General features: G+C 61.7%; 1 protein-coding gene across 8 annotated transcripts in view; it reads left to right on the plus strand.

Moving 5' to 3' along the window:
* The window catches only part of BAIAP2 (BAR/IMD domain containing adaptor protein 2), a 70,854-nt gene that overhangs the window by 27,705 nt on the left and 16,297 nt on the right, over positions 1–26,852 (plus strand). For all 8 annotated transcript variants that reach the window (XR_002126162.1, XM_019661905.1, XM_019661906.1 and 5 more), the window contains exons 4-6: positions 16,502–16,563; positions 16,848–16,919; positions 17,517–17,654. Coding sequence is in view for 7 of the 8 variants with exons in the window: in XM_019661905.1 (XP_019517450.1) it covers positions 16,502–16,563; positions 16,848–16,919; positions 17,517–17,654 (272 nt within the window). In the remaining variant the exon portion in view is untranslated. The remainder of the gene's footprint in view (positions 1–16,501; positions 16,564–16,847; positions 16,920–17,516; positions 17,655–26,852) is intronic.

Below are 26,852 nucleotides of genomic sequence, written 5' to 3' on the forward strand. Positions count from 1 at the left end.
GTAGGAAGAAAACTCCTCTTCTCTGTTCACACCTCACATCTTGCAAATCGCATCAGGCAGAAGGAAACACGTGGCTCTTTGAAGAGCGTGGGGCTGGTGGGTGCTGAGTCCGCTGGAGTCGAGTGCCAAGGACGAGGGAGGCGGGGAGAGGGGCACAGGGGGACGCTGCTGGCCCCGTTCTGTCTCCTCGCGCGTGTCCAATCGCCTGGTGCTGCGGCGGGACCCGGCTCAGCTGCGGCCTGCCCTGCCTGTGGGGCCAAGACGTCAGATTGAGCCAAAGTCCCTGCCAAACCCCCATCCGCCTCTGCGCATCACCCAGGGCCCAGCCCANGTCTCTCATGAGCTAACAGGTTGAGCACCTTCTCACTGCTTAGTCCCCGGCATTTACCTCTTTAGTGAAGCATCTGTTCAGCTCTCCCCCCCCCCGCTTTTTTTTTTTTTCTGTTGGGTTCTGTCTTATTGAGCTGTCAAAAGTTCCCTGTGTATTATAGACAGACATTCTCTCTCAGAGAATGTATTTTGCAAATATTTTCCCCCAGTCTGGTTTGCCTTTCATTTTTCTGTTTGTAGAAGAACAAAAATCTTTAAGTTGAATGACATCCAATTGATTGATCTTTTTCATGAACTTTAGTTCATGGGTTATCATTATGATTTTGACAAGTTTGATTTTTCTGGGGTTCATAATTGCCTCGCCCTTCACTTGCTGAGTCTGGGTGTGCTGTCACCGCCTTCCTGCCACACCCTGGGACAGCACGCGGGTACCCCACTGCCGCAGCTTCTCCCACCTCCCCTTCCCGAGAGTCTGGCTGTTCCTCCTGTCGACGACGCACCCTCCTGAAGCCTTGTCCCGCTCTGCTCCCCCCCAGCCAGCTCAGCTGTGCACAGATGCCCCCTAATGCATCCTGAAACTGCGTTTTCTGGGTCCCATGTTTCTAGTCCTGTTTTATTCCCTCTGTCGGGGAGTCACCCTTCCTTTCATGGCCCCTCAGCAGATAAATGGGAAGGATTTGCACCTGGTGCTGATGGCTGGCTCAGAATTCCAGCTGGGAGAGGCTCTGCCCTGGAGTCAGAAGGCTTCACCCGCTGTCCTCTGACTCCCTTGTTACTGACTCACTGATGTTTTGATGCAGATTTTTTTTTTTAACGCGAGTTTTTTGTTTATCCTCCTGGAAGCCTTTGAGATCTTTGTCCTGGGTTCCTGGGTGGGTACTGTGAAGTTCCCGGACACTGTGCCTGCATGTGTGTGGGGGAAGGGCCCTGAGGCGGGGCTGGAAAACAGCACCCCCGGAGGTGCAGGTGCATGTGCTGTGCAGCCTCTGGGGCCACAGGAGGGGTAACCAGTTAATAGCCTTTCAGCTGTGACCTGGGGTTAGAAGCAGAGGGGCCACCAGGAGGGGTGAAGACCCAACATCCAGACATGCAAGGTGGACAAAGCAAGGCGTCTGGGCACGACGGGGAAGGTGTGGAGCGGAGAGGGCGGCCAGACTGGGGGGCGGTCAGGGGCCCGGCCGCGGGAAGACGACTGGGCTGTCAGGACCCACTGTGGGGGCGCCGGCGGTGCATGTGTTCACGGCTGTGGGGTCGTCTTTGAACACATGGTAAACACAGTGCATTCCTCACCCCCAGGATGGTGGGCCCCTGTGTGTCTGTCAGGCTTTCGCTTTACGTGTTTGCGGCCATGTTATCGAGTGCGTACAATACACGTTGTGCACACGCAGCTTCCTGGTGAACTGGACCTCACACGTGGGGACCTTGTGTGTCCCTCGTAACCCCATCGTCCGTCTGTTCTGTGCTGCGTGGAGTTCGGTTTCTTCCTCTTCCCATCTGCAGCCCCGGGGCCTTGCTCCGTTCGGGTCACTTGCTCCTTGGCAGACCGCACCCCCCAGCGTGGGAGGGAGAGATGCGACGTCCCTGCTGTCTGGGTGGACCAGGACCCTCAGGAGCGGCCCTGGGTGGCTCTGGCCGGGTGTGAGGCAGCTTCAGGTGCTCTGCTCACACTGACCGTGCCTGAGGCTGGACCCAGGTCCTTCTGGCCACAGGTTGCTCTCAGACGTCATCTCAACGCCCAGCACCCGAGGCTTCACCTGCCCTCTGGCTGCAGACGTCCCGCCTGGGTCTCTCTGGGAGTGGCCCCCGGTGACTGTGGGGTCAGGGGGGCCACTTCCCGTTCATCCTTTTTCTGTCATTCTGTGGGTTCTGCTGGGCTTTTCTTTCCCACTCAGGGCGGAAGTCCCTCAGAGGTGGGCTGGCTCTGCCCCCTGGGCTTACAGCCCTGAGGACGATGTCGGAGTCTCGCGTTGACCCCAGTCTCACCACTGAGGAGGGCAGCACCCCCCCTCCCGTCCCCTGCACAGTCTGTGCCTGTCCTTCCCCCACGTTAGCCAGACATGTGCCGCTCAGAGGGAACCCCAGTTGCAGAACAGAGACCCCAGCGCACAGCTCCCCGTGGTGACCAAAGCCAGCGGCCTCGGGCCGCGAACAGCAGTCGGGCTGCCCTCTGCGCCCCTGTCCTGTGGAGCCGCGTGTGGCTGCTCTGCCTTTAGTCCTGGTGGCCTCTGTGCTGCAGACCTCAGAGGAGCCGCCTCTCATCCCCCGCCCTTTCTTCCCTGCGGTGGGCAGTGTCCGCTGTGGCAGGCGTCCAGGGCTCGCTTTGATGTGTAGGATTGCCATGTTCCGGAATGTTCCACAGCCCTGCTAACCCCCTTGCCCGCAGCCAGCTGCACCTGACTTAAGTCCGTCAGGCCTGCTCCCTCAGGTCCTTGTTGAGACAAGCCTAGTACCATCTCCGCCCTGCAGGGCTCTACAGAGCGGGGCTGCCGCTGTTCTGTGCGCTGCGGTGGCTTTTCCAAGCTCCCTCCTGCTCATTCTCCTCAGTCGGGCTGGTCAGTCCTGGTTCGAGGCTCCAGGCCGGTCCCCAGTGTGTGCGGACACGTGCCTGCCCCAAGGCCAAGGAGCTAGGATGGCGGCCACAGGGAGGATGCCCCCCAATCTGTGTGCGTGCCCAGGCGCCTTGCAGGGGCTCGTACTCCCGAGCTGATAGGCCAGGGACCCAGGGGTTGCTGAGACCTGGGAGCGAGCATATCTCCCCACTCTGCCCCACCTGTCTGGACCTTCCTGACCATGGGCAGTCAGAAATGCCATCAGCCCGATGGGGGAGCATAGCACAGAGCCGTGGATGTTTCCGGAATGTTTAGGCATGGGCTCTGGGACTGGTCAGGGAAGTCAGGTCAGGGTCCAGTTCTCTTCGCTCTGAAGGAAGACTGTGTTTTCCTGGCTCGTGCACACCTGAGCATGTCCCACCTGCAGGCAGGCCCCTAGCTCTTGTGCCCAGGTGACTGTGTGCAAAGCGCCAGGCTGGGCCTGAGGCGGGCGGCGCAGGAGGTGGAGGCCAGAGCGCCAGGGCACAGTGTGTGACTGTGGACAGGTGACTCAGGCACCCTGTGCTGGAGTCGCTCAAGCGAGAAGAGGGTCACAACAGCTGCCCTTTGGCCCTCCCTGGCTTTGCAAGGCGGACGGTTACACGGTCTCCTAGAATGTTCTAGACTTGTCAGGAAGGCAGCACCGTCAGTGAATGGGGCACAGCCTTCCCTGAACCCTCCGTCTCCTCCGCTCGTGGCTGAATCGGTCCCATCCGCAGCTTTTGCCCAGAACCTCACCGGCTCGTCTTGTCTGCCTCGTGGCTGAGCAGCTATTTGTTCGGCCTTTGCAGCTCCTGAGGCCTCTGTTGTGCTCTCTGCCTTTGAAGAGGCCGCTGGTTTGTGATCCCGGGCGTGTGCGTGCTTGCAGGGCCCCTGGGCCCGTGCAGGGCTCATCTGCAGGAGCCTGCACCCTGCACCCATGAGAGCACAGCCGCTCTGAGCTGGGCGCGGCCAGGGGGCGGGTACCCACGGCAGGAGGCGGCCCCCTGTGCCTGAAACCAGGCTGGGTTAGGCCACTGAGTCACTGGATTAAGGTGCGGCCTGAATACCCCCTGGCGTCTGGCAGCTGTCCACACCTGGTCACCGGGTGAGGAGCAGGGCCAGGTTCCCAGCCCGCCTCGGAGACTCGCCCCAGGGCACTGGGTGCCTCCTCTCATTCCCGCAGCCATCGGCCGACCTTCCCAATTCAGCCTCATGCTTAGAAGCACAGGCTGCCCATCTGTGGTGCAGGGGTCGGCAGGTGGGGACACCCTTGCCATGTGACCCCAAGGCCTGTGAGACTGTTGCCAGATGCCTCCCGTTGAGTGCGGTGGTTCTGCGATGGTGCCATGGGCGGCTCGCCGCCTGGTCGGGCCGCTCGCCTGTCGGGCTGCTGTGCTCTCCATGAGGCCGGAGGTTGTCTGGCTACCTCACGGGCAGAGTGGGCCACACCTGGCTGTGAAGCTCAAGTGAGTCCCAGCCTCCCGTTTGGGCATGTGACAGTGATCTGTCTGATGTGCAGTTAGACTCACACAGTGGGAGCTGTGTCAATTTCATATCTCTACAGCGCCTGACTCCGCCCCCAGGTCACCCAGCCTCACGGTCGCAGCCTCGGTGGCCACCGCCTCAGTGGCAGCCGGCCGTCAGCAGATGGCGTCCCCGTGGCCCGCCTGGAGTGGCATGCTTGCCCACAGCCTTCCTTTCCCTCACTTCCCAGCTGGTAACACCAAGCCCTTCCCCTGCTGTCTCCTGTCCCCACTATAGGACGTGGAGGTGGGGGCCCCTTGCACAACCACCAGAAGAGCGCTGGTGCCAAGCAGTGACCGGAACCCCGGGAGCAGAGACCACGCGCTCCTGGCCTTCCCCAGTCCCTGTCGCTGTCGGGCTTGACACGACACAGCTTTTTTGCGGAGGCTCTGTCCTCACGCTCAGATCAGTGTGGACACTATAGGTCACGGCCAACCACAGGGCAGGGGGGACAGGCTCTTCTGTCCCAGGCTGCGTTCACTCGGCCCAGTGTGGTGACAGAAGCCTCGGAGCTGGTTGCAGGGATGGGCAGCTGCTGGGCGGTCTGGGTGGGGGGGTCCCGCTCAGGGGCACCAGCGTGCCCACTTTCCCGCCCTGATGCGAGCTTTATGGCGCCGGATTGAGCCTTTTGTGGAGGAGTTAATAAACCTCTTAGTGGGACCCGCCGTGTTCTCACAGTGGCCCTGGTGGTTAGCAGGAGGGAGAGCTCAGCGCGCTTGCATGTCCCCTGGGCCTGCTGTGGGGCAGGAGTGACTGTGGGGAACAGGGATGCGTGGCTGGGTCTCGTCCCGAGGACGGGCTGGTGATGGCAGGGCCTCTGGCCTGGTGACTGGGGTTCCTGCCTGGGAGGAGGCGAGGAGGAGCCTCTAGCCCTGGCCCCAGCCTGAGCCCGTTTCCTGCCAGCAGCGGGGCTGTGAGGAGCTGGCTCGGGGCCTCTACTGCCAGCTCGTTCCTGTTCTGAGGGGAACACGGGACCGCCCCGTGTCCTGGCAGGTAGCAGGAGGCGCGAGGAGGCCTTTTAAACCCCTTCCTGTGGCAGCACGCCCCGGCCGGGCCTGGAGCCCGAGGTCCTGAGCGCAAGAGGACCAGGACAGCTCTCCCCCCACAGCCTGCCTGGCCCCGAGCGCCGGGGCCATCACCTGTCCCCTGACCCCACTGCATCTGTCCCCAGTGAGCACCGCTGACAGTGGGTTCCGCTCTACGGTGCCATCAGCAGTCCTCCCTGGTGGGAGTCTCTGAGGACGAGAGAAGCTCCGTCGTTTGTCCTCCAACCGGGAGCCGGCCACTGGCTGCCCTGGGGTGTCCCCACACACAGTGGTGGCCACAGGGCGTGCCCAGGTGCTGGCCCAGGAGCCTCTGTGGCAGGTCGCGCCCCCTCCCCGGCGTCCTCGGCATTGGTGGGTGGGCCAGCACATCAGAGCCACTGCTGATGCTCTGACCGCAGCTGCCTGGTGTGCGGATGACCAGTCCTCTCCGTTCCTGTGGGCTCCGTTCCTGTTTGTGTCTCCCAAGATTTAGAGCCAGTCGGTGCCTGAGAGCTGGTGTCCACTCGCAGTTAGTCAATCAGGGAGCCCGAGTGGGTGGGTTGATGGACAGGGTCCTCCGTGGCATGTGGTAAGAAGTCAGCAGCAGCTCCTCCCCACGGCCTGGGGTCTCCTCTGAACCCCCGAGGGGGCTTTGCTCAGCTTCTGTCCCCTGGGGAGCGGCCATGCTCTGGGGTGGGGGAACCTATGCCCTTCCAGAGGGGAGCGGGGTTTTCTCGCCTTCCAGCTTTGGGCCTGGGTCTGCCCACCCCCTCCCCCAGCCCCAGCCCTGAGGCCCATGTGGCCTCCCATGACCGGGAGCTGGGGTTCGCTCTGCCAGGCGGCCTTCGTCACTCACATCCTTGCTTTGGATGGAAACGTAGGAAGAAAACTCCTCTTCTCTGTTCACACCTCACATCTTGCAAATCGCATCAGGCAGAAGGAAACACGTGGCTCTTTGAAGAGCGTGGGGCTGGTGGGTGCTGAGTCCGCTGGAGTCGAGTGCCAAGGACGAGGGAGGCGGGGAGAGGGGCACAGGGGGACGCTGCTGGCCCCGTTCTGTCTCCTCGCGCGTGTCCAATCGCCTGGTGCTGCGGCGGGACCCGGCTCAGCTGCGGCCTGCCCTGCCTGTGGGGCCAAGACGTCAGATTGAGCCAAAGTCCCTGCCAAACCCCCATCCGCCTCTGCGCATCACCCAGGGCCCAGCCCATGCGCTTCACGTCCTCTGCACAGCAGCACCCTTTGAAGCAGCCCCCAGCCATCCTGGCAGCAGGCCTGGGACCCTGGAGCTCCCCCTCCCCAGCCCCCCACTGTGTGACTCAGCCATGCAGGTCCCTGAGGACTGTGACCAGGAGGCCCGGGGACACCTGAGACGATTCTGAGATCCAAACAGACTCCCGGGTACAGCTGATGCCAGTCCCGGACCTGATTCCAAGCAGGTGGGGTGGAGGCTTGGGATGGAAAGGACAGGGGAGGGTGGCCAGCCTGGAAGGCAGGGGCTGTGCGTGCGGCCTCTCCTCTCCCGCGTTCCCCAAACGCCGGGGCCCAGGCACGGAGTGTTGACACAACGTTGGCACTGAGGGGCTCTCCGGTCCTGATCTGTTTTGGAGCAGCACGTCGGAGAGGAGCCCGTGTGCGCTCATCGCCATGGCAACACAGCCATCGATTTTTCTCTTGGTTACGGCACCGCCACCGCCACCACCACCTTCCATTTTCGCCTTTTCTGTAGGCGGGACAAGACCCCTACTTCCTCTCAGGGAGAAGCTGGTGGCTCTGAGGCCAGCAGAGAGGACGGCGGCTGGGAGCTGATCCTGGAGCAGGTTCCCTGTCTGAACTCTGTGCCTGACCGGTGGCTCTGACAGGCCGTGCCCCTGCAGCCCCTCAGCTGTCCGTCTTCCGTGTCCGTGCCCTGTTCTGGCCTGTGTTAATTATGTCTCCGAGGTGCCTTTCTACTCAGGAAGCCACCAGACTAATCAAGCATTATGGCTGTTTGCTTCAGAAGGTTCTGGAAGGTGATGCACACTCCCAGCCAAGTCTTAGCAGCTGGCCCCTTGGCTCGGAGCCCCTCTGCCACCAGCAGGGAATGGAAGCTCTGGCCCCTCCTAAAATGACAGATACCCAAGAAATGAGAGTTTCTGGCACTCTCGGTGGCCACTTGCCCAAAAGGAATGCCATGACCACTTGGCAGTGACAGTGCATCCTGATTGCCAGATTCAAGATGGAGCTGAAAGTCAAGTCACTGAAGGAAGGTTAGGTGCCTTCTCTGCGTCCCCAGCACCATCTGGGGCTGCTGAAGACTTCGCACACAGGACTGTGCCCAGAGGTGGAGAGGGCCAGGGTCTCCCACCCACCCCAACACAGCACACACGTACACTCGCCAGTCTCATGCCTGCAGAGTCACGGCAGGCTGGTCGTCAGATGCCCAGTGTCAGTGCCCGGGGAGGGTCAGGGCTCCTGCAGGCCTGTGGCCACCGTGGTCCCTGCCACAGTCCTCACTCACCATGCACTTTGCTGTGGCCTCGACCTGCAGCTCTGGTTCCCAGACCCACCAGGACAGGCCGGCCGAGTAACAGAGTCCCACTGGCCTGAGGGTGGCCAGCACACCCTCTCCCGTCTCCCACCGCGTGGGCCCACCGCAGTCCATGCCCTCACCACCCTGCCCTGCCTCAGCCTCCCAGGCTTTGTCAGGCTCCTCCGGCGAGGCAGGGGTGCCCTGGCCTGGCCCACCTTGGTCAGGGAGCAGGGGATTCTCCTGGCACCCATACAATCATGCCTCGTGGCCTCATCAGTCCTCAGGGTCCTGCCGAGGTCCTCCTGCTTCCTGGGACACCCACACTTGTCAGTCTGGCCTTGGCACCCCAGTGTGACAGCACGGACCCCCTCTCCTAGTCTCACCCGGGCCATGGCCTCGCAGCCACCCCACCCAAATATTTCCATGATCTCAGGCCCTGCCTGAGACATGGGATTACCTGCAATCAGAGAAGGACCCGCCCCCCTCGGAAAGTCCTGGCATCGTCACCCAGGGCCCCACCTTCATGGGGCCATCCTGTCCTCTGTGACAGCTTCATTTCCAGCCACGGCGGGGCATGGCCACCCCTGACCAGTCACACAGTTTGAGCCCCAGGAGGGAGCATGATTGGCCACTTTGGAGTGGCTCCTTCGCTGTTTTATCCTGGGCTGTCACCGTCACCGTCGGGTCAGCTCAGGCCGCTGGGTTCCTTCATGGGAGCGCCAGCCGCAAGCCCGTCTCCTCGGGCCTGTGGTGCGTTGGCAGAAATGTGTTCCTTTTTAAGCCTAAGTGGGGTGCTACCTCAGATCCTTGTGAAATGTCTCATTGCTCCTTTGGGATTGGTCCAGCGTATGGCCCTGAAGGGGCCCTCAGAGGGAGCAGGTCCACCCTCCAGCCTCACCGATCTGCCGGACGGATGCTGGCCTGTGAGTGACCGAACCCCAGGGCCCAAGCCCCCCTCCCCACTCTGTCTTCACAGCCTCCTGGATTCAAGCTCCCGCTGAGTCTTATCATTTGCAGATTGTAAGAACACATCTTTTCTGAAAGACAAAAACAAAAAACCAGCCTGAATCCTTAAAAACCTCAGTGTTGAGGGGAACACAACACGTGAGGACTCTTCTAGATCAAAGAGATGAAAGACCCCGACGGCCAAAGAGAAAAGGATTCCGGTGCCGCTCCACATTGTCTTTTTGTGGCCCACGTTTTATGATTTATTTCAAACACTTAAGAAACAACATTCAAATCAACAGAATACTGATTTGTTGCGACGTGAGTGAGATCCCTGACGGGGGAGCTCACAGCTGGCTTGCAGGGGGCTCCCGGGACACTGGTGTGGACGAATGTCAGGAGGGGCCATGCTGATGTGGCACAGGCTCCTTGCGCTCAGGACACCAGGCGGATGAGGTGGGGGCCATGCTGTTACGCTTGCTACTGAATCTCAACTGGTTTAGGGAAGTACATGTGTGCCTGTGTGTGCATGGGTTTGTGAGTGTGTGCACGCGTGCATTTGTACATCTCAGAAAAAGGGCTAAAGCAAATGTGGCGAAACGTTGGCAACCAAGGACCCCCGTGATGGGTGGATGGGTATTTGCGGTATTATTCTTGCAACTTTTCTGCAGGTTTGGAAAGTTGGGCTGGGAGGAGAGTGTGTTGTGTCTCCTTTAAGCCACAGAGAAGGGTTGGATTCTGCAAAGCAGTGACTCACAGCCCTTTTGATGTCCCGGCCATTCCCACCGGACTCACCCAGGGCCATTGATGGGAACCTCTGGGTGTGGCTGTGAGCCGGCCCAGACCCACCCACAGAGCCCTGTGTGCCAGCCTCTGGTGTCCTGTGGGGCTGCCTGGTGCCTTGTTGAGTTGTGGGAGGCAGGTCTGCACCTGTGCTGGCCCGAGGCTCGGAGAAGCAGCGAGCCTCCTGGGTCTCCTGGCTACTGGCTGCTCCTGCGGTCTCTGTGCCACAGGAGCCCGTCCTTTGAACACCGAAGCCAGGTGCGCCTTCCCCCCCATCTCCCACCATCCCTCCGTCTCCATCTGCTTCCAGCCTCGCCGGCCTCCGTCTTCTCCAGGCACCTGACCCCCGGCCTTGTCCTCCAGCCCCCCAGGCGGCTCTCCTTTCTGAGCCGGCCTGGCCCCCTCCTTTCCTCTCAGCCTCATTTTTCTCTACTTGCCCCTCACTTGCTTTCCTCTCGCAGAAGAGTGCTCAGGTACCACGAAGGCACGGCCTCTGTAACAGTCTCAACCAGCAGGGCGCCTGGCAATAGCAGCTGCTCACTAACCAGCCACCCTCCCGACTGCCGTCAGCACGGGGACGTCATGTGAGTGTGCGCCCCAGGCCGTGAGCCGGTCGCCTCTGTCTGGGTAACGGCTCTCCGTACCCGCCTACAATTTCTAGTCTGAACCTTTAAACATCTCGTACCTGTGATTTTCTCTAGTCTCCTGGAGAAAATCATTTATCGTTTTTTATTGTATTTTATCTTTTCTCAAAGAACCCAGTTTGGGGAAATTCTCAACCGTTTTCCTGGTTCTGAGACGTCACTGGTATGACCCTACGTCCCTGAACAAGTGTAAAGCAATTGAAGATGTCCCTCCATCCCCCCAGGCGGAGCTCCCGGGCAGGCCAGGCCGCGCTCAGTGCCATGGCCTGGAATGAGGGGTCCTTCGCTGTCATCTGCTAAGAGGTCACTGGGCATATCACAGTGGGCGTGGCCCTGCCGAGTGCCCCTGGGCTGGGAGCTCCAGTGCGAGTTCTCCGTATTTCCCCTGAAGACCTTCCTGTGTGAGCTGTGATCCTGCTCAGGCCCGTGTGGGGGTGCTCACCGCCTGGCCCTCCTCCCTGCTGTGGGCCTCCCCCACCGGGGCCTCCCTTGTCTTAGGCCTTGTCCTGTGTGTCCTGGCATGTCACCATGCGCCCTCTGCGCCTGTGGGGGTCTCTATTTTTACCTTTTTCTCTCCTCGGTGGTTACCTTCATCCCCGGGTGCTGGCCCTCCATGTGGGGCCTGCCAGGCCCCTCCACCCTCGTCCTGGCACCAAGGCTCTTGCCAGGGTCTGTGCACATTTTTGAGGGTCTGTGAGGAGATTGTTTTGTAGCAGTGGTGAAATAAAATGGTTAAGGACAAGACGCAGAAGCGACAGCCCAGGCGTTCTCTCTCGCTCATGGTCCCGAGGTTTGGCAGAAGCCGGCTCCTGCTGGGGGCCAGTGAGGCAGAGGCCCCCAGGACGGCGGCCCTCCCGGCCTGCTGGGCTCTGATGGGCAGGTGCAGAGTCGTCAGACCTGCTGGGGAGGCCGGCCTTTCTCTGTGGGATCAGGTCCTCAGTAGCTGCAGCTTCCCGCATTCCTTCCTGGGGGAGTGGGGTTGCCTGGAGCAGGGAGGTGGCCGTGGGCTCCTGGGAGGGGCGCTGACTTCGGAGGCTCAGGCAGCTGGGTTTGGATCTGGAGGGAGCCCGAGGGCCTGGCAGCTCTGAGTTCCGAGGCTGCAACCCCTCTCCAAACGGCCACGTGCTGGCAGGGGGACCTCAGTTTGCTCAGCTCCCTTGGGGTCTGCAGGCCAGTGTGGACTATTTCGCTATAAGCAGATGAGAAAACCTCAAAATGCTTATTGTGAAGACTTAATTGTGTGCACATATTGCTTAGAGTTATCACAGAACAAAGCTGGTTATCGCAGCAGCCCTTCGGGGGCACCCGCAGTCCGATGAACAGAGCATGTGACCCACACACTGGCTACCATTCCACGGTGCAGAGGGGGCGCACTGACACTTAAGACCGCGCAGTGAGCCTCGAAAACCTGCTCAGTGAAGAAGCTGACACAGGCCACAGTGTGACCCCACTTATGCAGTGTGACCTGCGTGGACACGGAGAGCCACGGTCTCCAGGGCTGGTGGGATGGGGCTGCTTTTTGGAGTGATGGAACATTCTGGAATCAGGTGTGGGGGTTGCTCACACTCAGTGTGCACAGGCCTGGGCTCCGCAGCCCCCTGTCCAGCCACCCCAGTGTTGGTCTCCAGTATTTGCCCTTGTTGGGGGCTGTGGCCCCACTGGAAGGCTGGACCAGTTTCTCTGCCCGTCGCCCAGGGCTGGGCCACCACCCTGGGGGACAAGGGCCCCCGCCTGGCTCCTGAGGCTGCTGGCCCCTTTTCAGCTGCACAGAGACCCTGCCATAGGGGGCCCGGCTCCCACAATCGAGTCGTGCAGAGCAGATGTGACTGTCCTTCCGTTGCCCTGTGTTGGCCACACGAGACACCGGCCTGTGTCCAGCCAAACGTTTCCTGACATTCCACTGACCACAGTGCGCGTGTGAGGGAAGGAGATGATGGGCACATCGCACGCGCGCGTATGCGCGTGCACATGTGTGTGCACGTGTGCGTGTATGTGTGTGTGCATGTGTGTGTGCCTGTGTATGTGCACACATGTGTGCACGTGTGTGCATGCACCTGTGTGTGTGCACGCACATGTGCATGCATGTGTGTGCCTGTGTGTGCGTGCACACGTGTGTGTGTGCGCGCGCCTGTGCGTACATACCTGTATGCTGGCTGCCCTGGCCTCTGCTTTTCTGCTGGGGGATGGTGTTGCCATGTGGATTGAGTTCCACTCTTAACCTAGAGATGTGTGGCCACGTTCGAGGTCTCTGAGAACACCAGGAGTTTTAAAGCTCAGAGCGGACTGGTGGGCAGGGGTGACTTGCCGCTGACCCGCTGCTGACTCAGCGTAAACACTTGGTGGGAGGGGTGAAGAGGGCTCGGTTTTGAAGTGGCTTGTCCCACATGTGCCCTGTCTGCTGTCCCTGTTCCTGCTGGCCCTTACCCCTCTCCACTCCCAAAACCTCTTCTACTGCCCGGCCACCAGGCTCCAGGGTTTGTTGACTCCCTGCCCCGGGTGTGGCGGGGGCTGCCCTCCCACGCCAGACTGCCTGCTGTCCACTGCCCCCTCCGAGACTCCTCCAAAGTCAGCGTCCCCTCCCAGAAGCCCTGGCCCATCAGGTGGTAGCTCCCGGCACTGAGTTACCCGGCGTCCTCACTGTTTGCTTGGCAACGCTGGGTCTGAGCTGCTGTTGTGAACCTGCTTTTTGGAGTTTAGGGCTGCCTGTGCTCTGGACCTAGGGGCTGGATTCCAGGGGCCCAGGGCACCAGCACTCTGATGAGGCTGGGAGAAGTGTCCTGCTTCCCGGGCAGGGTGGGCCTGGGACCGTGTCTGTGCCTCGTGCTGTCCTTTGAGCTCAGGAGGGGTGGAGAGGGTCACAGAGCCCAAGAACAAGATGCGGCCCCCGCTGACTGGCTCTGAGGACCTTCACCAGCCGCGTTCCGGGACCGGAAAGGATGGGGGTTAGGGCAACGACATTACCACTGATGACCAAGGCTCCCTGCGTTCCTGGGAGCCTGCTTTGGGGAACAGCCTGGTCCCTGCAGCAGGGTGGCCGTCTCCTGCACTGGCTCGAGGCACCCTGCATCCTCCAGGAGCCCAACACCTGGCAGCTCGCACCACCACACTTCGTGAAGTTGCTTCTAAAATGCTGTTAAAAATCCACGGTGGGCTGGTTTGTGCAGCCACTGGCTTACAGCCGGAGCATGTGTGCTTCTGCTCTGTCCTGGCTGACAGCACAGCCCTCTGCCTGGGGACGGGCTGGCTCCAAGGGTGGGGGCCCCGGCAGGGAGGGTGGGAGCCGGTGCAGTGGCCCCACGTGCTCTCTTGGCCTCAGGAAATCCTTTCCGCAAGGGTTTGCTCCTCCTCATTCCTGTGTTTCTGTAATGTTCTCCTGAGCTAGTTCTGTGCGGCCTTTTAAGGAAATACGTGCTTTTGCTTTGATCTTGACGTGAACTTATAATTCTGAGGGGGTTTGGCTGACAGCTTGGGCGCCGCCCTGGGGAAGGGGGGTCTTGTCGGACCATGCACAACTGTGCCCACCACTTGTTTGCGTTTTACCTCTGACGCCCCTCTCGAGGGCTGTGGGGGCAGAGGGTGGGGGTGTGAGGGCCGGGTTCATGGGGCTGGGAGTTAGGAGATGGACCCAGGGCCCCCGACACAGGAAGACCCCACATCACAGGAACACAGACAAGGCCCCAGGCAACTTCCTGATCTCAGAGCTGTGGCTGTTCATCCGGGAAATTTACAGAACTCCGTCGGAAAAACACGGAGAAGCAGGGAGCCCGGAGCTGCCCTTCTCGGCCCTCGGCCTGATTCTGTGTCCAGAAGTCGGGCCTGAGCGTCTGCATTCCCTGTGTGTGCCGTTCTGACAGCAGGTCAGATCAGCAACACTGAAAGGCCACGGACGATGACCGGAGCCTCACTCCCCCACGGATGCTGATGGGAGCTGGGGGGCCCCTCCCCGCGGGGTCCTGCAGGACAGGGCAAGGTGGAGGCAGCCCAGCCTTGTCTCCCGGGCTGTCCTGGGCGGTGCCCACTTGTGTTTGTCCCAGTGGCTTCCTTTCAACCGAGGAAGAGGACCGTCTCCTTCATGCCACTTTCTGGCCCCATCCTCCTTGGCCCGTTTTCCACTGGGTCAGGATGGTCAGGATGGGGTGAGAGTGGGGTTGGGGCTGGGAGAGGCTGAGTGAGACCGGCGTCCTCTCCTGCTGGGGCTTGTCAGCCTCAGCTCAGCCCCTCAGCGTGTGGTTCAGCGTGTGGTTGACCACGCGTGGTTATGACTCCATCCCCACTGACCGCAGGAGGCCACAGCAGAGGCGGGGCCTGGTTCCAGCTGCCAGGTGGCTCTCTCAGCGCCTTGGACGTGCTCGTGTTTCTTTCCTCACGTCCCTCGACAGAAATATGTGTGTCTGACGCAAAGCCAGGCTTTTGGGAACGCGGCCCAGCGGCGCACTGAGAGTGAGAGGAACTCAGGACCCGGATGGCTGGAGCAGCTCTCGCAGGCGCCCTCCGATAGCAACCGCCACCCGGGAGGCAGCTCCCGCCCCACACAGGGGGTCCTGGCTCTGTGGCCACTTGTCAGCCGCTGATTGGGTGCCTGTCCTGTTGCTCGGGTGGGGCTGGTGGACCCATGGGCCATGCTGATTGGTGTAGATCCATCCGCAGACACCTGGTCGTAGCCAGTGTTCCGCAGGCCCTGTGGTCACCACGGCCAACACAGCATCAGCACATAGTAGGACGGCCAGGTGATCAAGAGAAGCTGGCCTCTCCCGGACCCAGCTGTGACTGCTCCCATGGTGCCCTCTGGGCAGCCGGCGGCGCGTCTTGGAGGGTGATGCCATCCTGTTAGTGCTTCTGCAGTTCTCACGATCTTGGCCTCCAGGAGCCAAGGCTGCTCCTCGTGGCTGCCCGCTGGGTCATGTGACCCCTGGCAGCCTGGCCGTGAGCAGGGGAGGGACGACCTGGTGCAGGCAGCCCTTCAGGGACAGGGTTTGCCAGGAAGTGACTGCCCTCGAGGGCAGGGGCCGGGCTCCTGCTTCATTCGTGTCCACCGCACGTGGTCAGCACCCGCCACTGAGAATGGCCCTCAGCAAATATTTGCTGATCAAGTGAATGCGGCCAGACCGCAGTTTCAGCCCCTCCCCCTGCGGACAAGGAAACAGCCGTTTGTCCTACGGGGGGTGGGGGTGGGGGTCCGTCCTGCCCATGCTCCTTGACATTCAGGCTGGATGGAAGGGGCCTCCAGGTGACAGCCGCATCTTTGTGTTGCCACCTTCCAATTTCTTCACCTGCCTCTTGGAAATGCACCACGGAAGCCCCCGTGTCCCTGAGGCTTGGCTGCTCTAGAGAAATACCGGGAGAGCCACCCGAGTGTTTCATTGTCCCCAGAGGCCCTCAATGACATCAGCCAGGACTTGGAGCACTGATCCGGCGGCCTGCCCATCAGCCAGTGGCCCCGTGGGTCACCTCAGGCAGGCTCGCTCCCTGGGTTTGTAGCCAAGACATGAGCCGGGCTCCCAGGAGCACCTGGGGCCTGCAGCCGGGCCGGTCTCCTCTGTTCCTGAAACTCAGAGGTGACATACGGGCTGAGAAGCCCCTTTCCTGCCTCCCTTGGGGTTGAGAGGCTCCCCACCTGCCTGCGTTTCCCACAGGCAGCGCTCTCCGAGGGGTTAGTTCACTCTGGTGTCGCCTGGGCCCAAAGCGGGAGGGGTGGGGCTGGTGGTAGTTGTCAGCTGAGACGTGTCTCAGAGATGTGTGCGCTCACAGACTCAGACTCGCACGGGCTGGCACAGGCTCGAACCACACAGACGCGGGGTCTTCTAGTCTGCTGCCTCTGTCATTGAACCTCAGCTCTGATGCAGACATTTGAGGACCGCCTCCCACCTGCCACCCCCAAAGACACCAAGCAATCATGCATTTGAGGTCCACATCCCCTGTCGGTCTAGAATTTTCCATTTGCTCTTGGTGGCGTCATCAGGAGAGGCAGCACGCCTCTCCCCTGCCCCCAGCGCACCTCTGCCCGTGGGTCACAGGGCCTGGCTGGGCGCAAACCTCCTGCAGCCCAGGCCACGGGGCCCCCAGTGCCTGGCCACCCAGTGGCCCCGCCGGTCCGGTAGGGGTGACAGAGATGGCATTCAGGATGCTTAACTTGCTTCCCCCTTTTTTCTTTCCTGCCACCCACCTTTGCAGGAGACGTTCTCTTCCAGATGGCCGAAGTCCACAGGCAGATTCAAAATCAGCTGGAAGAAATGGTGAGTCCCAGCCCCCCACTGTGGGCCTCGGGAGGGGCCAAATGCCGGCTGGCCTGTGGAGGGCCAGGACCGCCTGCCATTCGGACGTCCGTTCCGCGCCCACTCCCAGAGCCCCGGCCTGTCCCGCAGGGTCATCAGCTCACGGATCAGATGGGCCCCAATTCCCCATGGGAGTGCCGGCCCGCCTGTCCCCGGGGGGGGCCCCTGCCGCCTCCCCCTGCCCGCCGAGTGCTCCCGGGCCTGCACGTTGGCTGAGTGCTGCTGTCCCTTCTCTCCGTGTCCAGCTGAAGTCCTTTCACAATGAGCTGCTCACCCAGCTGGAACAGAAGGTGGAGCTGGACTCCCGGTACCTAAGTGTAAGTGTCCCCAACACGGGCTGGGCCACCTCGCCCCGCTCCACTGTGGCTGACTGTTGAATCCTTCCCCCACCTCCCCACCCCCATCTGAAGGGTTTCAGCTTCCTACGAGTGTCCCACCCAGTGGGCTCCCCTGCCCCGCATTCTTGCCCGTTTGAGACAGAGTGCCGTCCTGGGGGTGAACCCCGCATACCCGGTTCCACTGCCCCCGCCTCATGGCTGCTTTAGTAACAACAGTGCCATGGTGGTGCCCATGGAACTGTCGCAGACTCCTTCTCTGACCTGCTGTAACTTCGTTGAGTTCCTCGTGCCTTGTCCTTGCCCCATCACGCCGCCCCAGCCAGGGAAGAGCCAGGGGACCCGCGTTCACAGTGGGCAGGAGGGGTGAGGCTCGCCTGGCTTTGCCTGGCCCCGTCTTCACCTCTGGGAGCCGGGCTGCCGTGGCGTGGGCAGGGCGGGGCCTTCACTGTGCTGTCCCCACTCGGAGTCGCAGTGGGCATTTCCTGCCATCCCTCAGGCTTGGGCCACTGCCGCCGGAAGGGGAGCCGGGAGGGGCAGGCCCGCTCATTGGCCGTTGTGTTTTGTGTTGAATCTCAGGCTGCGCTGAAGAAATACCAGACGGAGCAGAGGAGCAAAGGCGACGCCCTGGACAAGTGCCAGGCCGAGCTGAAGAAGCTCCGTAAGAAGAGCCAGGGGAGCAAGAACCCCCAGAAGTACTCGGACAAGGAGCTGCAGGTAGGCGCGGCCGCCGGCCGCACGCCGGGGCTCTGGCGAGGGCCAGCAGCGTGCCCGTGAGCCCGGCGCGGTGACTTGCTCTCTGCGCCGCGACTTCTCACCCCTTCCGCCTGTGGCGCTCGCCTGCTCCCGGCCATGGGGGCTGAGGTCGGCCCCTCTCGATGGAATTGGGCAGAGGCAGGCTCACTGTCCTGGTAGATTTCGGGGGCAGCAAACGCCCCACGTCGTGGAGCTGGCAGGACGGCCGGTGTGGCCCAGGGGTCCCCTGCCCAGCTCTCACTATGTCTGTGGGGTGCTGGAAGGCTCTCCACCAAAAGCACAGAAACACAGATGGAATGTCCCCGCCCCGTCCCTCTGCATTCCAGCCTGGGAGAGAGACCCCAGACTGTTCTTCTAATCAACTCGCGCTCACCCGCCTGGGCCTGGACCTCCAGGCATGCAGGCTCTCAGCAGCCCTGCCGCGTGGGGCAGATGGCATTGGAGGGCGCAGGAGGGACCAGCCCTAATGTCAGTCACGTCACTCAGCATCTCGCTCAGCATCGCAGGCGTCCTGTGCTGAGCGCGGCCGGGATTTAGGACAGCGTGGCCTGCGATGGGCCTGGCCCCGATACGCCTGATTCACCACAATGCCTGGCCAGAGACACAGATCAGCCCAGAACACCTGCTCTCCAAGGTCACACATAACCCAGATAGGGAGGAAAACCAAAACAGGACACCCTGCCATGTGTGAAGCAAACGCAGAAAACAGTCCTAGCCAGTCAGGGGTGGCGGCGTCTGGGAAGCACCCTGGGGGCGTGCGTGTGTGCGTGTGTATATGCGTGTGTGCGCGCGTGCGCATATGTGTGTATATGCGTGTGTGTGTGCGTGCAGTGCCAGGACTTGATTGCCCGCAAGTACCTCTGGCTGGTACTTGTAGCTGAGAGGCTGCCCCGCTGTGGAGTGCGCCCCACGCCGTCCCTGAGCACGGTGTACAAGGGCAGCCCGACCTGCTGCGTCCATCTGTGTGTGGGAATCACTGGTGGGGAGGATGGACTGGGCCCTGGCGGACGAGAGACGTCACCCTGTATGGCCAGCCGCCGAGTGCTAGTGGGGGAGCAGGAGTTGCGTTGCAGCCGCTGTGCGGCCACTGCACACAGTGTCGGCGTCTCGCGTGTGTTTCTGGCAGAGTTGCGGTGACACGGCCCCTACCTCCTGAGTCGCCTTCCCATTCTTTTCCTGCGTCAGCGGACCCGTCACCACCCTCCGGCCTTCCCACCCACAGCCCGTAGATGCTGCCTCGGTGGGCGGTGCTGGAGTCACTGCATGAATAAGGTCCCGGGAGTGGCCGGAAGCACGCTTGCACTGCTGGCTGCCTTTTTCTTTTTTGTCCCACCTTTGGTGCGGTTGCCATTTTGCTTCCTGAAAGCCCTGAACAGGGAACAGTGCCCCACCTACCCCCACCCCCCACCCCCGCCTGGGAGGACAATAGGGTCCTTAGCGCTTATGTAATCGCATTAGAGGTCCCTCTAAGGGAACCCCTGGGGCGGGGGTGGCCGGGCAGTGAGACAACTTGTCCAGGTGCAGCCGCCGGCCTGGGAGCCTGTGCACCCCTTTCTCATCAAGGTCCTTTTTTTGGGTAACAGTTTAATCAAGGCAATTCACATACCATGTAATTCACCCATGTAAAGTGCATAATCCAGTGGTTTTGGTATATTCACAGTTGTGCACCTGTCATGTCCATTTCAGCCTGTTTTCCACAGCACAGAAAAACCCCGAGCCCTTCAGCAGTCACCCCCATGTGGCACCCCCAGCAGGCCCTGCTGTGCCGTCTGTCTCTGTGGATCCCCGTTCTGGGCGTCTCGTGTGAATGTGGCCTTTTGCATCCGGCTTCTCATGCTCAGCTTCACACGGGTCGTAGTGTGTGTCGGGCATCGTTCCTTTTTATTGTCGAGTGTTGGTGCGTCTTTCCCTTTTACGGCCGTGAACCTGGAGGTTTGTCCTGAGCTGGGCTCGGTCCCTGAACCAGCTGGCCCTCCCGTGACCAACTCGCTGGGAAAGCAGAGGGCCAGTGAGGCTGGAGGCAGGTGGGCCGGCAGCACCCACGGTGTGTTCCCTGCCACACACCATGGAGCTACATGGGCTGAGATCTCGTCTCTGCGGAGTCCTTGCGACTTGGCTGCGTCTGGCCCCGTGGCACACCCCTTCTGCCCACTGGGAGCCCTCTGCAGGAGAGCCCTGATGGCCCCCCAGCTCCCTGCTCCGCTCAGAGGGTGGGATTTCTCCCTCAGCTGTGCAGGGCCTCCCTTAGCCCTCGCCTATCCCTGGAGGGAGTTTGGAGGGCCGCCCAGCAGGTCCCCAGCTTGGGGAGACATCACATCCACCCCGGCCTCCCCAGCCTCTCCTTGGAGATGCCTGATGCTGACCTTTCTTCCCGTGTCCAAGGGTCACCCTATGACCGAGGCGCCCCTGTGCGCTGTCCCCTCAGTGCAGCCCCGCCAACCCCCGTAGAGGCAGCTCCTTGCTGGGGGCTCTGGCTGAGCAGCCTCCTAGAACTTGCTTTTCTTTGCCCCGTGTGGCTGTTCCCTGCCCCCCCCCCGCCACCTCCGTGTGGCCCTGGCAGTTGGGTTTGAGTCCCAGCTCCATCCCTTCCAGCTCAGGAAGTCCCCTCTCAGCCTCAGTTTCCTTGTTTGTGAGATGGGGTACTTCCGCCACCCTCCCTGCTCTGAGCTCCGACAGGAAAGGCCCCGTCCCCTCCTCCTGGGCACTGGCCCTCTCCTCTCGTCCGCCTTCTCCAGGCCCAGCCTCCTCCTCTGCTTGGCCCTTAACCTTCGAGGCTTTATCGTGGTGGTTTTTCTCAGATAGCTGAGTTCCTTCCGGGAGGCGTGAACGCCCACCACACGTGTCTGCATCTTCTGTGCTGTCATTTCAGCTATTTGTTTAGGGGAAGCAGAGGGACAGTCTGACCACTGTGTGTTCTTTGCTCTCCAGTGGTGTAGACCACCAAGAGGCCAGGCTGGGGTGTCCTCAGAGTCCCTCCCCCACGTGTGTGCTGAGGGCAGGGGGTCCATGGGGCTGACGCTCTGAGCTGGAGGGAGGCCCAGAGCCACCTGTTGAGATGCCCGGGCAGCCGAGGGTCCCTTTGCACCCGGGGCCCTTCCTTGTGGCTCTCGGAGCCACGGGACGTCACGGTCACTAGACCCACTTGCTTCGAGCTCTTTGCGCCCCTCCTGTGTGCCCCTTGGCGGGCCACCGGGGACGTCAGTGGCTGTCGGTGACCCTGGAGACGAGGTGGGAGTAGCAGATGGGCTTGTGCACTGTCGCCGGGGTGAGAAGCAAGGTTCTGACCCGATCGGGCTCCTGTGGGGGGCTGTGTCCTTGAGCCCACCTGGAGGTAGTGATGCCCCCCCAGGAGGCAGCAGTGGCCTGGAGAGCCCCTGGGTTGAGCGCTGCACGCTGTGGCCTTTTCCCGGCCCTTCGAGACCCTTCAGTGCCCCTGGCACCTCGCACTGTCTCCAGGGATCCTCCCGGGGTCCTGGGCCACCGCGCAGCCCAGCGAGCAGCGCGAGCAGGTGGACGCGGGTCCTGGCCCCTGCACCCGGCACAGGGGCCTCACTGAGGTCTCCGAGCTGCCCTTGGCAGAGGAGGTGGTGTTCCCAGACCACCTGAGCCCCCGCGACTGCTTTTCTCGGGTGTGGGCGCGGCTGCTCCAGCATGTGGTTGTGGGCGTAGGTTTGCTCAGAGCTCAGGAGAGCTGAGTGAACGTCCGTGCGAGTCGACGGACTGCTGGGATCCCCCCGGCCCATCTGAGCTCTGGACGTGGGACAGTCACGGGGAGGATGGTGAGACCACTCGGAGCTCGGGGCACTGGCCCAGCAGCGGCCACCGCTCTGCCCTCCAGAGGCTCGTCCACCTGGGCCAGCGGCCCGACCTGCACAGAGGACAGGCCGTGCCCAGAGCAGCGGTCATTGCCCATGAAGTGATGAAGGGGGTAAAGTTGATCGGACTCTGCCCCAGAGAGAGAGGAAGATGGAGGGCATCGGTCTGTCCATCTGTCCGTCTGTGGTGAGTTCCCGTGGAGGGGGTTGGGTCACAGCCGGCTGCTTTCAAGAGCTGCTGATAATTGAGACTGTGTTTTGGGATTTCTGTGAAGAGAACTGGTTTTAATTATAGGTCGGGAACAGGTGCTCAGAGGCATTTGGGGTGCTAACTAGGACGAAGGGCTCTTTGTAGGAGGAAAGGCTCCAGCTCTGCCCTCACGGCCGGGCACTCTCCCCACGTGCGTGTGGAGGAAGCCACAGTGGACACAGTCCGTGGGGGGTGTGGCCACAAGCCTCATCTGGCGACTCTCACCCTTTGGCCCCCAGGGTCTCAGCCAAGCCTGGTCCCCTCCACAGGCACGTGGGTTTGAGTGCTTGCGCTGTAGCCTGACCGCCAGGGTTCTCAAAGCTTCCGGGTGATTCTGACCAGCGGCCTCTTCCCCGGCCAGCCAGCGGCCTCCAGGGCTTCTGACCGAAGGGTCTGGGCTGGGGTGCGGCTGTTGCCGAGAGCCGCTGTCCCCGGTGGAGCCGGTCAGTTTGGGGCATGTTCTCCCTTCTGTAAGTCACGTGGGTCTTGGGTAAAGATGTCTCCGGTTTATTGTTTCTCCCCTGCCCAGCTCGGACTGGGACAAGAGTGGACCCAGGCAGCATTTCCGCCCCAGGAGGGGCATCAGGGCTTAGAACGTCCAGCAGTCGTCCCTCGTGCTTGGGGGTGCACGCTGGGTGTGGGCCAGGCCAGAGCCAAGAGGAAGCAGTGTGTCCTTCCAACCTGTCTGCAGGCTTTGGGAGCTGAGCGGGGGCCACCAAGACACCCAGCAGTGTTGGGGCCCCAAGGGCAGAGGCGAGAGCCCAGGGAGGAAAGGCTGGCAGCAGATGGGTGTGGTGCAGGCCAAGCCCGCTGCCCCTAGGGCAGAGCGCCAAGGCCCAGTATGTCAGGGGTTTTCGGGCAGGGTCCTGCTGTTGGGGAGGGCGGAAGGCCCGCCCACCCACCCCCTGGGCGCTGAAGTTGCCAGGATCCCCGGAGCCACAGGGACAGCCCTGTGGCGGTCAGTCGTGGTGGTCGTGACGGTCGCTCCCTCTGAGACGACGGCCATGGGAGGAGGACGATGAGCAGCCCTGGCTGTGTTACGGGAGGGTGAGGCATGGCGTCCTGGGGACGGGGTGCCGGCCGGCGCCGCCTTAGAAGGCCGTGTGTGGGGCTCCATGGCCACGTGCGGGCTCTAGTTGGGCCTGGTGTTGACTGAGCCCAGTGGTTGGTTCAGTCGGTCAGCGTCCCCCACCCTGAGCTCACTTGTTCCCGAAGGCGCTCACATCCAGATTGCGGTCTGAGAAAGGGGAGCGATGCCTTCTATTTAAAGGGGTATATAATTAACAAAGCAGAAACAAGATAACCGTAATTTAGGTCGTCAAGGAAGATAATGGCAGAGGCTGGTCCCGTTAACGTGTGACGAGGTAGCTGAAGCTCTGTGTCTGCTGTCCTTGGCTTAAAAAGCTCTTCAGTGATAAAGGCAGTCTGTGGACAGCCCCCCACCCCATGCCTGGCACCTTTCTTTGGAGTAAAGTCGGGGTCCCTGCTGGAAATAACAAGAGTGGGAAAGCAGTGTCCTCTGAGCCCTCACAGGGCCTCTGTGTCCAGAGGTGGCATTGGTGACCGGGAAGGACACTCTGCTTCTTTAAACCCTAGGACCAAGCGCCCCCCGCCTCCCAGATGGGGCATTGCAGCGGCTGCGACCAGGGTTCCTCAGCGCCCAAAGTGACAAGTGACGGGGGGCCCCTGTGCAGTTAGCGTTGGGAGAGACTTGAGGGCAGCAGCTGGCACTGCCGTGCACCTATCACGGCACACCTGAAGTGGCCACATTAAAACCATAGAAAGACACAGGTGAAGTCGGTTTTAATGTATCTCGTTTAGCCAAACACAGCTAGAATGTCTTCCCACACGTCCGCTTCCTAATGAGACGTGAATGAGACGTTTCGCATCTTCTTTTCCTGTGAAGTCTTTGAATGTGTGTGACTTTTGCGCCTGCAGAGCCTCCTGGGCCCAGGGAGGCAGGGGCTGCCAGGCCGGGGCGTGCCATCTGCATTATGTGGTCCGGCCCCTCCGATTTCCAGATGAGGAAGCCGAGACCCAGCGACCTTAGCGACTTGGCAGAGGTCACCCAGTGACGCAGGCACAAGAGCCCGGCCTCCGACCTCCTCCAGGTCCTGGAAGGCCGGAGCAGACCCCAGACCCAGACAGTGTGGCCCTCTGAGGGGCGATGCACTCCCTGGCAGCCACCCAGCACCTTTGCTCAGGGCTGCCTGTGGTGTGCTGAGACTTGTCCCCTTGGCTCTCGGGGACAGGTTGGTCTGTGGGACTCAGTCCTTTATCAGTGTGTCCATCTTGCTGGGGTGGACAGGAACGGCCCCACGCGCCATCCTGGGCCTCTGTGGAGCCCCGGGTGTGGGGATGCCATGGGTACATCCTGAGCACCGGTGTGGAAGCGTGATGGGGCAGGGTGTGGGCAGCTGGCATCTGTTGGCTATGGACTCCCCCTTGCCAGTCTAATGACAGCTGTGGGCCCTTTCCTAGGAGAAGAAAAGCATGCCAGAGAGGCCCCACGCCCTGTCCCCAAGCGTTCTCAGTGCACATGGTCGTGCAGCCTAACGGCCAGGGCCGTGGGCACCGTGGTGTGGTTGCCCTCTTCGCAGCCCCAGCCCCAATCTGCTCTGAGCTCTTGTGTGTAAGTGAGACTTCAGGGTCCTCTAACCCACTGCTCCAAGGCCACAGCCCCTGTCACACCCACGGTCCAGCAGCTCCAGGCTTCACCTGCTGACCCCAGGCCAGCCTTCCTGTCCTTCAGCTGGATGCAACCCCATCAGACCAGGGAAGGGGCACAGGCCTGGTCTGCAGGCCCCAAGGAAGCCAGCGGCTGCCGCCAGCAGGTACCCTGTGTCAGAATGCAGCCTGGGTTCTCGCTGTCCCCTCCCCCCGCCCCGGTACATCACAGCTCATCGGGTTCCCTCGCTGTCCCCTTGGAGTAAGTTACCCGCGGTAACAGCTGGGCTACGCGCTCATTCATAAGCTGCAGGGAACTCGGGGGCAGCGTACAGTTGGTTTTTGATGGTTTTTGAGCGACGTGGGGAAGCCACAGAGGCCATGTGGGGTAAAGTGGATCGAAGGTGTTCACGCCCCTCCCCACCGCTGAGTCACCGGCTTGCTTTGGAGGGAAGAGGAGACATATGTTCTGGTCACTTTTGTCTTCTTGGATTATAGGGCTGTTCAGCCCAGGGTGACTAAGTGGGAGCAGCCTGTGGGTCTTAAATGTTCTCAGCTGGGTGTTTCTACAGTGCTGTCGCCATAGCACCCACTAAGCCGGGAGAGGCAAAGGCAAGGCGACCCGGACTGGGGGGGGGGGGGTGTCCCTGCCCACACAGTGGCCTGGAGCCTGCAGGAGTGGGGTGTCCCTTCCCCCCAATCCCCTTGAGGGATGAAGCTTTCAGTTGGCCTAGATTGCCATGTTCTGCCCAGTGAAGTCATGGTCACTTGCTACAAAGGGCTAGCGCCCTGGAGGAGGTCAGGAACATCCGCTGTTCCTCAACAGAAGTGGTGGCTACATGTCCTAGGCGGCTGGGGCCCTGCCCCGGCCAGAGTGCTTGGTGCTGGGGCTCGGGGCAGAGGAAGGTGTCTGCTTGGCTCTCGCCTGCCCTAGCCTGGGAGGACATGGGTGATGACCTGGGTGGCCATCTCTTGGGGCTGGTGCAGCTCAGAAAGCATCTCTCTGCCTGCGCCCCAGGAGGCATGGTCCCTGACGAGAGGCTCAGTGGCGCCCACGGCCCCTGCCCAAGCTGCGTGCCCCACCAAAACTCCTGCTCCCCACGTGAGACCTGTGCCACTCCAGCTGGTCACCAGGCTCATTTGAGTAAATGGAAATCTTCAAACACCACACCCTCCCCTGCTCGGGAAGCTGCCAGGCCCCGCTAATGAGGCCAGCGCCCTGCCTGCTCGTCCAGCGTGGGTTTCTCTCCACTCCAGGGAGTGGGAAGCTGATGTGAAAGACGTGACCGCAGCCTGGAAACCCAGAAACCACGGGCAGGCCGGCTGGGTGCCCCAGGGGCCCGGGCTGAGAAGGAGCTGTGCTCAGCCGCGTGCTCGAGGCCAGCACACCCAGGGGGCCCTGTGTCCCGGTTTACACCGCGGTCACCGTTCAGAGCTGCGCCTTCCCTTCTCCAAAGTCCCCATTTAGATGACAACTGGCATGGAGGCCACCGCTCTGGGCAGCCTTTCCCCTTGGGCTACCTGCAGCTTTTTTCAGCACTTCAGCCCATCCACCTGGGCAGGGTCTCCACGTGCCTGGCTCACCTGAGCCCACACACCCTCCCAGGCCCGGCCACCACTGGAGGCGGTGGGGACTCTGGGGCAGCCCCCAGGGAGGGTAGGAGGTAGTGACACAACGTTAGGGGTGGATTGGAGCTTCCTGGGGGTGGGGTGGGGATAAACCCCGATCTTCTTCCAGAACCTCGCAGGCATCCATCCTCCTTGGCTGCCCCCTTAGAGGCTCCTGGGCACCAAGCCCCTGTGTGTGTGAGCGTGGGGACCAAGGAGGTGCCCTTGTCACGGGCTGGTTGACACCTGCAAGGCCATACTGCTGATGTCCCTGACAGTGCCTTGGGGTGGGGTGGGGGTGAGGAGTAGGACACTCATGAAGCAGAGCTGGCGAGGGCCTCGCAGGCGGCTTCGGCCTAGGGTGGGGTGGTGTTTTGTTGATGGGAGCCGGGGGTGGGTCGCCAGGAGTGGCATCTGTTTTCTGCTCTCCGTGCCTCTGCCTGTCTCTGAGCGAACCCCAGCCCTTCCGGACCCTTCTATCCAGAGGGTGTTCCCAGGGCCCAGGCCTCTAGCCTTCCTGTCCTCACAGGCGCCTCGTGGGCTTTCTAGGCAGGGGATGTGGGGTGTGAGTGGTCCCCTGGGCAGGCGCCCTGCACCGCTGCAGCCTAGTGGCGTCTCCCCACAGCATGGCCTCACCCACTGTGCCCTGCACAGGCCCCCAGGTCACCCCAAACCTGCAGGCTCACTTCCCGGCTTCCTGGAGGAGCCGCCATGCAGCGTGCAGGGGAGATTCCGTGGGAGCAGGCGCAGGAGGCACTGGGAGGCACATTTCGTAACCAGAGGAAAAGTGCTCTGAGCTGCTGGGGCGGGGGCGGGGGC

This window comes from Hipposideros armiger, unplaced genomic scaffold, assembly GCF_001890085.2.
Source record: "Hipposideros armiger isolate ML-2016 unplaced genomic scaffold, ASM189008v1 scaffold_362, whole genome shotgun sequence".
Classification (NCBI taxonomy): Eukaryota; Metazoa; Chordata; class Mammalia; order Chiroptera; family Hipposideridae; genus Hipposideros; species Hipposideros armiger.